The following is a 13,548-nucleotide window of genomic DNA, read 5'->3' on the forward strand; positions in this document are numbered from 1 at the left end:
AGGGCTAGCCCCTTTTTACCTGAGCACAGCATGCAGCCAAGAGTTCACATGTAGGATAAAATTTCAAATTATGAGTCATTTAAACTCCAAGAAGAATAAACCTATGTCAAGGAAGGGGTACTGAAGAGACCAATTGCATGGGAGCTACAAACTTGTAAAAAGATCGCCAAGACCTTTTATTACAAAAGAATCCAAGATGTTGGGTCTAACAAAGGTAAATGTCACAAGAAACCAAAACTCAGACCCGGACAAATACACACATATATATAGTTTTACCTTGCTGCGTTGGGATCCTGTGACCTTAAGGAAGGATGTGGACAAGAAGCAAAATAGCAATAAACAATTGCTCGGAAGACAGCTGGTAGACCATAAATGGTGTGCACTTCAGAAAACACAGTATTATTTGCTGCTCAGAGCTCATTCTAATTTACCTCAGTTTCTTATCAATAAAGACGGATTTGAGAATAGGACACACATACATTAGAAAAGATTATAGTGTCACATAGGAAATTAATCTGATGGCATTTTTTCTCAGCAACAGTCATGGGTTGTTCTCAGATTAGCTTTTGTACTTTCTACACACTGATTTCAATGTTGCAGAGATGCTATATCAAATTGTTCCTGGAAGAGGCCCTACTCTATGTCCACCCCTCAACCTGTTCCTTTCAGTAGGACCACTGTCACAAGGACTGACTGCTGGTTACTAATATATTTCCAGACTTCTAGCTCAAAATCCAGATACATAATAGAAAAAAAAAATAATAATGTAATCTATTTCTTTCTACTTCATTTCTTTTTGAACATTAAAAAAAAAAAAAGAAAAAAGAAAAAAAAAGGAGAAAAGTGGTAGTTAGCAACAACTCTTTTCTTCATAGAAAGCAAAAGTAAAATCTAAACAAATGGGGCCAAATAATATTTACTTTCCTTCTGGCTAATTAGCATTGAGCAGTATTTCTAATTTTCTGGATATTTAAGAGCTGAGAACATCTGAGAAAGTAACCGTAAAATAGAACACAGTCCCAGGAATATATGCACTCCTACCTCATGCAAGCAAAGGGCATTGTGTGCCACCATCTACATATGTACAGGGAATGAGTGACCTATTTGAAGTCAAAAGAGGCCAGATCTTTAAGACTTCTTCAATTCAGAAGAAAATAGCCAACCAAGGGTTTAATTAAAACCTCGATGTCATGTTGCTCTTCAATAAATGTTTTCCTCATATGTCCATTGGAAATTTCAGATCATGACATTCACTGAGATGAGAACAGTTTGAAGCACTCTCTGAGAGTTCTCAGGGACACTCATTCTGAACATATGGGTTTTATGGGATTATTTCATTATTCTATGTTCCTTGGTCTTAACTTTAGCAAATGTTAGGACTCAGATTTGTCCATCCAGCTTCTGACATGCAGTTCCTTGACACAATAAGCTGCAATAAGCCATGAAGCAAGAAACATAAATGTCAGTTATAAGCTATGAAACAATGTTTCAAAATAGAAAAGACAAATCTAGAAAGATCCATCTTACTTCAAAACTCTTCACTTCTTCTTCACCATCATCATCTTCCTCATCATGACAACTCTGAGACATGGAAAACATTAAGAAAAGGTCAGCAGGGTTAGAATATGTTGAGGCAGAAAGTACAAAACAATGCAGCACGAAATACCAAATCATTTGTACTAAGTTGTCATCGACATTGTCGAAACAGATGTATTAGATACAGTAAATGTAGATGGCATTATCAACGAATTCAGGACCTAAAAGAAAATTATGCTGTGCTTTTACAAAATCAAAAATATTAAATTGCCAATTTTAGGCACAGCACAGAGATACAGACGAGATACCTACCATAGTACCTGTACCTCTTATTCATGCATTTATTACCTTGTTCGAACGAAACTGCAAGCCTTAAAGACAAGGATAATTGTTTTCTCTTATTTTATGTTGTCATTAGAACACATGAATATAGATATATGCAATAACTGTGAATTAAAATTAACAGAAAGCATGTCCATTGTTTAAACTGAATCTTGTAATCTTTTATGTTCATTTTTTTACTGTAATTGGTCCAAAGGAGGAAAATGAAATTCTAGCTGCTACTAATATTATTATTTTATTGAAAAATAACTGACTAATCCATTATTTTGAGTTATTTTCCCAGAAATGATAAAGGAGTTATGCTAATCCATGCATATATTCTTACCTAATTGCCACAGCTCAAGTTTTTGCTTGCTAAATTTAAGGAAGAGCGGTGTGATTAGGACCAGAGCCTGAGGACACAGAATGCCTGCTTTAAATCCTGATGCTGCCAATCATTAGCTGTTCAGCTTAGGGCAAGTTTCTTTACCTCTCTGGGTCTCCCTTTCCTCATATTTAAGGTAGAAATAAGACAAAGAGGGGCAGGGCTCCCTCCCGAGAGGATTATATGATTTAACATATGCAAATTGTTTGCATAATTGTTTAAGTGTCCGAAAAATAATAAGCATTTAATAAATCTCAACTGCTATTATTATTATGGTCGGGAATAGAAAGTATCATGTTGACCAAAGGAAGCTGGTCACTAACCAATACCCGTGGCAGGGAAAAAACCTATAGCTCTTCCAACCCTTCTCAAGATTTCTTCTGGTCCACAAGCACTCAGTGTATCAGTGAAGTGAATGGTAGCAAGTAATTAAATATAAGTGACAAACCAGAAAAACAGTTTCAATTCAGTAATTCCCAGTATTTTGAGTATGGAGATGAAGTGGGGATGGGAGGGAGGGCAGAAAACATGATCCTTCCACCCGCACAATGATCAATTCTAAAATGTCTGTCAAGTTCTTTTGTTCACTCAACAAATACTATCACCCTTTCCAATTAGGAATAAGAAGACTGACAACATGGTTTGCAGAGGAGAAAATAAAGGATTCTGCTATTTGGAAGAGATGTCCCATCGCATGTTTCCCCACAGAAATAAAGATGTTAATTATTTATTCAAGAGTACTGGAAATATTCTGCTATGTGCTATCGTCACCTTGGCTCCCACACCATCGGTTAACTGGGAATTTAAGAAAAAGAACCCATGGGGGCGCCTGGGTGGCTCAGTCGTTAAGCGTCTGCCTTCGGCTCAGGTCATGGTCCCAGGATCCTGGGATCGAGCCCCCGCATGGGGCTCCCTGCTCCGCGGGGAGTCTGCTTCTCCCTCTGCCTGTCCCTCCCCCTGCCTGTCCCTCCCCCTTCCCCCCCCTCTGACAAATAAATAAAATCTTTAAAAAAAAGAAAAAGAAAAAGAACCCATGAAAATTTGAGCAAAACACATCTGATAAGCAAATCTGTGGTCCTCTGTAAATACTGTGCATCTAATGTTAAACACAGAGGAATTTTGGCTTATCTGCCCTCTAAGATTATCTCTGATGTTTCCTTCCTCTGCATTAGGAATTAGAAGTAAAGCACAGGCATTTTATCAGGTAACAAGCATGTTTACTATTTAAGCAAATCAGAACACTAATCTGTCTCTTGAGAATGTGAAGTTTAGGGGCGCCTGGGTGACTCAGTCAGTTAAGGGTCTGCCTTTTGCTCAGGTCACAATCCCAGGGTCTTGGGATTGAGTACCATGTCGGGCCCCTTGCTCTGGGAAGAGTCTGCTTCTCCCTCTCCCTCTGCCTGCCACTCCCCCTGCTTGTGCTCTTTCTGTCAAATAAAAAAATAAAATCTTAAAAAAAAAATGTGCAGTTTAAGAAAAAATGCGGTTTTACATTTTCTCAAATTATCTCCTTATAAATTTCATTATCTTTAGAAATATAGAGAAGAAACAAGTTCTGAGATGAAGAATACATTCAGAAAAAATATCATTTTCGGTTACAATGATATGCTTTAATCTATAAAATTCATATGATATGCTTGCTTTTGGAATGCCTTCAAAAATTTAGAGCTCTAGCTGACAAATATTTTTTTACAAATATTTAATTTTTTTAACAAAGATTTATTTTTAAATAAAATAAACTATTTTAAAAATCTTTCTATGAAAATTTAGTAGGATCTGCTTCTAATAAGGTTAAAATTTGTGGTCTTTAGAACCTATTTAGCTTAAATCAATTTGGAGTGGATACCTGACCAAACTCATCAAACCTATAAACTATTTTGAACGTCTACTGATTGGATACATTGAGGATACACTGGGACCAATTTTTTAATGTACTAGGAAGAAAAAGGATTTATAGGTATAGGAGATATGCTTTTCACTAGCAAACTGCATCTATGTAGTAGATATGGTAAGTAAAGAGGCAGTTCTGTTAGATGGCTTTAGCTTTCTGCATCAAAATGACAAACTCCAGGCATCGAGGAGTTATACCATATGCCAGAAGGGAAAAAGTGAGTAAAATCCATACACAAAAGGGCAGAAGCATGGAGCAAGAGAATTTAGAAGAAGAAAAAAAAAAAGAGAGAGAGAAAACTAAAATAGAGGATACTTCAGACCATTCAGGGGTCTAGATCAAAATTCAAAATTGGTGATGAGAACCCATAGCCAGTCAATAGGGCACTTCACTTTGCCCGCATCACCTGGGCATTTCTTTCTGCAGAGCAAGTACATTTCACACATGTTTAAGTTGCCTTTCTGACTGTGGCACTCCTCAGAAGATGGAGGAAGCAAACCAGAAACTTTTAGTATGGATTTAAATTTAAAAGCTGATGGGTGAGACCGAAGTGAGAGTAATCTCCTAAGAAAGTGATGCTAGTGTTTGATAATTTTAATAAAACCAACAATGGATAGAACCCTGGGCATAACTTAATGCAGATCCTAAATATTTCAATAAGTTAGTAAGAGAAGGAGGAGGAAAAGATTTTCTCAGCCAGAAAGTCAAAATTGTGGAAATACTGTTGAGTGTTTAACTTATGATGGCATCATTCTAGAGACTTCCACATGGTTATCTTGTTCATGTTGGTAGAAACATCCCAGTTGTGTGAAACGGCTTCAGATTCTTGAGGAGAGCTAACGGGTAATACTGAGGCATTCTGGGAACCGAGTGTGAGGGGCCATGATGATGACAAAAGCAGTGGCAACAGCAACACAAGCCAATGTGGATAAATTTGTAAAGTGGTGGCGTACACGACAGGAAAAAAAAGAGTATTAATCTCAGATTTAAAATAAAGTATGACTTGAAAAACACAAAGATTTTAAGATGATTTTTTTCAAGATATAGCCAAAGCAAGGAGAATGAGGAATAGTAAGTATAGGGTTTAGAGCAGAGGCTATAACAATAATAATAATAATAGAGAAGTTCAGAGGTACTCATCAGCTGTTTGATTCAGATTTTACCACCAGAGAGAGTGATTTTTATTTTTTATTTGTTTGTTTATTTTTTAGAGAGACAGTGTGAGCACGGGGAGGGGCAGAGGTAGAAGGAGAGAGAATCCCACACTGAGCATGGAGCCCGATGCTGGGCCACCGCCCAACATCCCAAGACCATGACCTAAGCCAAAACCAAGATCCAAAAGCTCAAATGACTAAGCCACTCACACACCACAAGAAGTGATTTCTAAATATAGAAATCAGCCAACAGAAATGAAAATTATGACCCCAATGAAAGACCATCTTATACCCATTTGGTTAACAGAAATTGAGAAACCATATAATATCAAATACTGGAAAGATGTGGCTCACCAGACTCTCTCTTAAACATTGTTGGTAAGAAGGTAATTTGATGCAATAAACCTGGAAAAATCATTTGCCATTTTCTTCTGAAGCTGAACATTCTTACATCTTACCACGGCTCTTGCCTCTCATACAATAGTAAAAATGAATAAGAATAGGAAGTTTGACCCAGTTACCCCATCTCCCCACCTTCCTCTCCTCCGGGAACTCTCACTTTGTTTCCTATGATTGAGTCTCTTATGCTTTGCCTCCCTCTCTGATTTCGTCTTGTTTTATTTTTTTCCTCTCTTCCCCTATGATCCTCTGTTTTGGAGGGAATGGGATGTAATGAGCACTGGGTATTATATAAAACTGATGAATCACTGACCTCTACCTCTGGAACTATATACATTATATGTTAATTAAAAAATAAATATAAAAAAATAACCCTCATGATGTCTTCCTTCCTTTCTCTGTCTCATTTCCCCAGTGACTTACCAGTATTTCCTGAAATCACTTCCTATATGCGCTATATGCTAATGTTAATATGTTATATGCTAAAGTTTGCCTCCTCCTCCCCCAAAAGTTTATGTTGAAACCTAATCCCCTATGTGATGGTATTTGGAGGTGTGGTCTCTGGGAGGTAACTACACCATGAGGGAGGAACCCCATGAGTGGGATTACTGCCCTTATAAAAGAGACCCCAGAGAGCTTCCTTGGCCCTCTGCTATGTGAGGACACAGCAAGATTTACACTTCCCAGCCTAGGACAGAAAAATGTCTCTTGTTTATTTAAAAAAAAAAAAAAAAAAGAAGAAGAAGAAGAGGAATTTTGAACCCTTTCCACATTAGCAAAACCACAGATTCAACACAAAAGGCTATCAACAGAAAACTAAGTGAATAAACTTTGGTGTAGTTGCACAATGGAATATAATGTGATAGTCAAATCCAATGAACTCTACCAATACACACAAGTGTCAATGAACCTCAGAAAACAGTATTGAGTACAACAAGTACCAAGAGATTATACAGAGCATACTGCCCTTTTAAAAGTAAAAAACAACTAAAATTAAAAAAATATATAACTATATGTATAATTATAATATATTCCCATTTGTATTTTTGTGATATATATGTATTAATAAGTATGTACGATAAGTGAAAATGATATACAAGGAAAGCAAGGGTATCTGAAACATGGGATTAGGGTGATGGTTTCCTTGTATGGGGAGGTGGGGTATGGGTTAATCGGGGGGGACCTTACAATTATATGTAAGTTATTATGAAGGTTTAACTCTTCTCGTGTGTTGTGCATTTTTGGGTACTTGCTACATTATTAGAAGTGACTAAGTCACTAACTTAGTAAAAGTGGGCCTCTATAATGGACCAACGACGAGAGTCTCACATGGAATCCAGAGCTATGATTTAACCCAATTCCGTGCTCCTGGGGTTAAAACAGCAAGACTGAAAATAAAAACCCAATTGAGATGTGAGTGGTGCATTCAAAAAGATCCTGCAATGGTGAAAGACACTAAGGCATACGTGTCTGAAAGTGAGTTCAGGTTCTAAGACTCAAGGCAAAAATAATCATTATGTGAATATAAAATGACTGTTGATAAACTCTGAGGAACAAGGAAGGCCAAGAGAAAGTCTCAGAAGCTGGGATGCTGATTCCCCCCCCCCCTTTTTTTTTAAAGAGAGTCTTCTTAGTGCTTCCTCAAATCATTAAAAAAAAAAACCAAAAACACCATATATTTATCTTCTCCTGATAAACATATTACTGTATTTCTAATCTTAATCTTGCAGTGGAGAAATAAAATATGAATAGCAAATAAGAATTGTAATTAAGAAAACATGAGATAATTTCAAGGTCTTTATTTGGCCCACTTTAGAAATTCCTTGTGTTTTCATACTTAATTTAGGGACTTTGTGGTCATTGGATTCTTCCCCCCAAAATAGCCACCCAAAGAGCTAATTCTTTAACTTTCAATTTTTGGTGTATACCTGTGAATGAATCTAAAAATACTTTTATTGATTAACTACGTAGTTAAAAATTAACAGCAAAGCCCCCAAAAATACTATTTTCTGCAAAAAATAAATTCTTAGTACTTAAAGAAATAGTTCTCTCTTCAAACTATTCTACACAGGCACATGCACGATTTTCAGTGAACTGTCAGTACAGTGGATCTACATTTGTATTTCATAATGCTGACTAAAACTAATACTCATCTGTTTATTTTTTTATTATTATTATTTTCATCGTGATAAGTGCGCTCTTTAATCCCCTTTGCCTATTTCACCCATTCCCTACCCTCTCCCCTCTGGGAACCAACAGTTTGCTCTCTATAGTTAAGAGTCTTTTTCTAGCATTATACCCTCTAGCTCTCTCTGTTGTTGCAAATGGCAAGATTTCATTCTGTTTTATGGCTGAATAATATTTCATGTATATGTACACCACATCTTCTTCATCCATTCATCAATCGATGGACATGGGCCGTTTCCGGTTTGGCTATTGTAAATAATGCTGCTCTAAACATAAGGGCACATGTATCCCTTTGAATTAGTCTTTTTGTATTTTGGGGGTAAACATCCTGTAGTGCAATTACTGGATTGTAGGGTAGTTCTATTTTTAATTTTTTGAGGAACTTCCAAACTGTTTTCCATAGTGACTGCACCAGCTTCTGGGATACTGATTTTCAAAATGAAGAAAGGCAACCTCCAGAGACTCTTTCCTAAGAAGTTAGATATCAATCATCAAAACTAGCAACTGAGATAAACACAGGGAAAGCACAGTTATCAAGTTCGTGGCTAGCGTAAACGTAAGGAGCTATTTAACACTGAATAATAGAGCTGAACTTTAAAAATATTTTGGCCTTGGTCTATGGTCTGACTCTAATTAGAGAAACGATGACATATATTAAAAATTATTAAAACCGGGGCCTGAGTGGTTTGGTCGGTTAAGTGTCCGACTCTCGATCTCGACTTGGGTCTTAATCTCAGGATCATGAGTTCAAGCCCTGCACTGGGCTCCATGGTGGGAGAGAAGCCTAGTTCAAAAAAATAAATAAATAAATAAAGACAAAAACAAAAAGAATTATTAAAATTAAAAATACACCGACTGTCAGTATAGGTAGGAGATGAAACTCCATAGAAATTCATAAATGCCTTGGAATTTTGGTGGACAGGCAAGCTCAAAAGGAGGCAAAAAATTTCAGATTAATGAGTTCCTACAATTTATTGTAAATGTATGGGATCCTAAGCAGTGCAGAGAGGATATGGTCCCAACAGGCACTACACAGGTGAACTCACAACTAGGACACTGTGTTCAATTAATTTCTGGGTGGCACATACTAAAAAACTAGAGTATGTGTGGAGTAGAATGAACTGAGTGATGGAAGACTGACACTCCTGGCATACCTCTGACGATAAGAGGAGTAAGGTGATTTAATTATCAAGGGGAAAATCTTGAGAGAAGGGGAGCAACACCAAATACTTGACCATGTATCAAAAGAGATAAGCTGCTTTAGGACACAAGGAGACCCAGGGGGAGGCAAATTCTGCTTCAGCAAGGAAGAACTTTAACAATCAGGAATATCTTATCCGCAAACCATGAGGTTCTACCTTTGTAGCCCACCTGCTTGGTGGTTCTTCAAATGCAGAGGACAACAGTCTATGGACTCCTTTACAACCCCCTTATTTGTCAGCTCCCTTCTTCTTCATGCCGTTATTTATCCTAGTTAAGAGTCCATGATCAAGGAGGAAATATCCTTCCCTCTTTTATCTTTTAGCTCAGTGTTTTTTAAACTATGGGTTTCAGCCCATTCACTGGATGCAGAATCTATTTAATGAGTCAGGATCCAAAAGATTTTTTTTTATTTAAATATAATAGAAAATATCAGACTCTACTGCTCATTGGAAGGGTATAATTTCATGAAAATTTTCTTTCAATGTATCTATTTTTATGTTTCCATAAATATACTGGGTAAATGTGTTTCTTATTGGGGGTTACAGCTTAAAATAAAGTTGGAAAGACACAGCTTTTCCTCATGCTCTGGAACCTGTGCTCTTGCCCTGCTCCCATTCACTCAAGACCTCACACCACAAATTACTCCCTTGGCCTCTCTACTGCTTCCTTCCCACCAGGACAGAAGCATGTTCAAATCCCTCACATAAAAGTAAACCAGTGTCAAGCAAACAAAAATAATCCCTCTTCAACGTCACAATCCCATCTAGGTATTGATCCCTTTATATTGTTTCTCCCCTCTCTCAATCTTCTAGTAAAGAAATGTCTAGGCCACATCTCAAATGTGAATCTCTACTTTCTTCCCTACAACATGGCACTCGCGCCGCCAATGGCCTCTCTCCATAATCTCCTGAAACTGTTCTTACCGTGGTCACATGATGCACATGTACTAAATCCCAGAGAAGTCTCAATCCTCACCTTGTTCATCCATACCCTCAGCAGCATACGGTTCTGTTGAGTACCCACTTAGGCCCACAGCTCCTACATATGCTCACGCTTAAGATTCTCTCCCCACCCCCTTTTTCTGTGGGTTCCTTTTCTTCTAATCATCTTTTATATACCAATGTCCTTAGAGGCGTGGTCATGGGCCTTTCGCTCTCATGATGCCTTCTCTGCCTGGGGCAAGACCATCCATTCGAATGGCTTCGATTCCCTTCAAATGTGCATACATCCCAAATCTGTTATTTATTAGCTGTCCCTGAGATGCTGAATGTCAGACAGGAACGCCTCATCACGTATCTGACCTCTCCACAGGGCTGTCTTACGGGCATTTTTAACTCACATGTCCAAAATGCAACTTGCCATCTCTCCCCTTCACTCCAGGCCTGCAATTCTTCTAGTGCTCCCCACCTCAGTAGCTGGTACCACGGTGGACCCAGTTGCCCACGTCAGAGGCCTCAGAGACACGCTGATTCCTCTGTTAAACTCACCCCCTCATTCACCCTCCCCTTGTGAGATATAAATGAAATAGACACTCAGTAAATACGAGCTGTTCCTATTTTTGCGTGGTCCACTCGTCATTAGGCAGTCGAGGACTTCCTTAAACCTTAGCCTAAGCAACCCTCACTACTTTCCTATGCAACCTCTTCCCTATACCCCTAATAGCGCCTCTACCATTAAACTTAGCAGAGCTTTCTGTAATCACCTGCTTACATTTTGTCTTCTCCATCAGACTATACACTCCAGGAAAGGTGTGTGCATTTCCTTCTTATTCACCGTGTTACCTCCAATACCTTGACGCCCTGTATTTGTTAAATGAATGAATGAATGTTTGGAAACTTAATGAGCTCCCCATAAAAAAAATGTTAAGTGAGCAAACAATAATTATCTGTAAAGGAAGTCAGAACAGAGACTCATGCAACAAGTGGAAAATTGAGATTAATACCCCTTAGGTTTCTAAGATTTAACAGTATTTTATTTGGACCCAGAAATACATATTCTTTATCCTTTGTCAGACGAAAATGATTTTCCTTTATTAAAATTAAACATTAAAATCAAGATATATCTGCTTACCTTTGCCATAATATCTGCATAAGCCATATATAAAAAATCTTCTTCCAGTTTGCTATGAAAAACAAAAAGAAAACATGAGTTTTTAAGTCGGAGGCTAGTCATATGTAAAACTGCCATCACTGTATAAAATAACCTTTATTCTTCAACCAGTATGCCTTTTTAAAATGAAATAAACACAAAACTTAGGCAAAGTCATCATTCAAAAATATGGTAGAATCAGACAGCAAAGATCTCAGACCTAAATAGCTGACCCATCTTACCGTCCAGAAGAGGCCTTCAAGACTCACAAAATAAATGGTCTACTGATTTACACACAAATGTAACAGCTTTAATTTTCTTGAAACTACACAAGCTGAAACAAGCAGGTTTAAACGAGGTAGGGGCTTTTGACAGAAGTGATATTTGACATTTGATGGGAGGACTCCCCAAATTATTATGCTACTACACTGTTGAAAAATACAACAGTCCTAGTGATTCTTAAAAATTAAAAAATATGTTTAATATCTTCTTTTTAAGACATATGGAAACCATTAATTCATGAAGAAAGGTTTCCATCAAAAAGTATCTAATATTTGCAAAGTTATTTTAGCAGTTTTAAGGTTCAGCCATCAGAAAAATTCACTTATGAAAATACCTCATTACCTGACAATGCCAGACAGAGGGTTGCTCTATGCTTAGGGATGAGATGATTTTGTTAGTTAGGAAATAATAAGAGAGAGAGAGAGACATCGTGAGAGAAGGATGGATCACATTGGCTAAGAGGGAGAAATGTGCATCATTATGGCATGCATAGAGGTCAAATGAACTTGTCTAGACTCTCAAAAGACTCATGTGGATAGGACTGATCATTAAATTATCTTCCAGCTTTTGCAGGAATGAGAGTGAAGCCTAGGGGAAAGTAGGCTCCCTTTTGCCTGGCAGGGAGGCAGATAAATGTTTTATAACCTCTGAAAGAGTTTCATCCACAGAATCTCTGCAGTGCTCCCTATTATGAGCAAATGCTGAGCCCATTTTGATTACTGGGCATCTGAGGACATAGAGGTTTAACTACACAGAGGTTTGGCCTTTGTAGCTTTGGAGAATTCATATAAATAAGACTGTAGAAGCCACGGAGCCCTTAAAACAGACCTCAAAGAAACTTCCTGTTGAGCTGATGGCTCACCTGCCTCCTAAAGGTTTCCTAAGACCCACTGCACAATGGAGACACAATCTACCCAGGAAATTTGGGTCACCATTGGCTTCCACACATTTTTTCGTACTGGAATTTGCTTTGGGCTCTTTTGTTTTATTTATAAAGGCCATTTGTGATAAAGAAAAAATAATTTCATAAGATTCGGGATCAACTGCATGAGCTAATGACAAAACTGTTACAAAAAATTGGAGCTCACAGACAGACATTAAAGCCTGAACTTGAATGAATGTTGGTCCACAGGCGTATGGCAGACTGCTCCTATCTCGGAACAATTCTCTCTCCTAACAAGAACAAGATGAAATTGCAACATGAACGTGTGAAACACAAGATACTCAGACATGGGGTTTCTTTATCTGTTCTTCCTATGCTCACACGAACCCTCCCAACCATACCATTTCTCTGTTAAAGCTGTTCGACTAAACAGAAGGATGAGCTGATGGAGGGGATCAACTCTCTTCGTGCCTTCCTCTTCTTCTGGAGGGTTGGCTCCAGGTTTCTACAAAAAAGCCAAATTGATAAAATTTCACATTAAATGAAATGCACACACAAAGCCAGGAGTAATATGAGGGTCAGGGACAATGACTAAAAGGAAAGTCATCTTCTTCCTGCTCTGGCGTGTGTGTGTCGTGTGTGTGTGTTTTATATGAAATGTGCATGCAAGCGTGTGTGCTTTTAGGCACTGTGCATGCACACGTGTGTTTTATATACATTGTGCATGCATGTGTGCGTGTTACATTAATCAGTGCAAAACTATGCAGCTTAAAAAAAAAGATATTTAGGGCGCCTGGGTGGCTCAGTGGTTAAGCATCTACCTTGGGCTCAGGTCATGATCCCAGGGTCCTGGGATCGAGCCCCGCATCGGGCTCCCTGCTCTGCAGGAAGTCTGCTTCTCCCTCTCCCACTCCCCCTGCTTGTGTTCCCTCTCTCGCTGTCTCTATCAAATAAATAAATAAAATCTTAAAAAAATAAAAATAAAAAGATATTTAATAATTGGACCAAAAGACATTGAGCAAGGATGACTCACATCATTTAAAAATTCTGAATGCTATTCTTAGAAGCAGATTCACAACTGGGAGTGTATTTGGTACAGAGATTTCAGCTTTAGGGAGGGCTCAACTTGCAAAGAATTACAACAAAATCCTCAGTCACTCCAAGTATAAACATTTAGTTCACAGAGCAGTGAAAACTGATTATTATCAAACAAAACATT

General features: G+C 38.0%; 1 protein-coding gene across 1 annotated transcript in view; it reads right to left on the minus strand.

Moving 5' to 3' along the window:
- Positions 1 to 13,548, minus strand: part of RYR2 (ryanodine receptor 2) — a 732,757-nt gene that overhangs the window by 81,717 nt on the left and 637,492 nt on the right. Inside the window, 4 exon segments of the mRNA XM_027588196.2 lie at positions 277 to 300; positions 1,528 to 1,581; positions 11,147 to 11,198; positions 12,731 to 12,834. Coding sequence (XP_027443997.2) covers positions 277 to 300; positions 1,528 to 1,581; positions 11,147 to 11,198; positions 12,731 to 12,834 — 234 coding nt within the window.

This window comes from Zalophus californianus, chromosome 15 (assembly GCF_009762305.2).
Source record: "Zalophus californianus isolate mZalCal1 chromosome 15, mZalCal1.pri.v2, whole genome shotgun sequence".
NCBI classification, from domain to species: Eukaryota; Metazoa; Chordata; class Mammalia; order Carnivora; family Otariidae; genus Zalophus; species Zalophus californianus.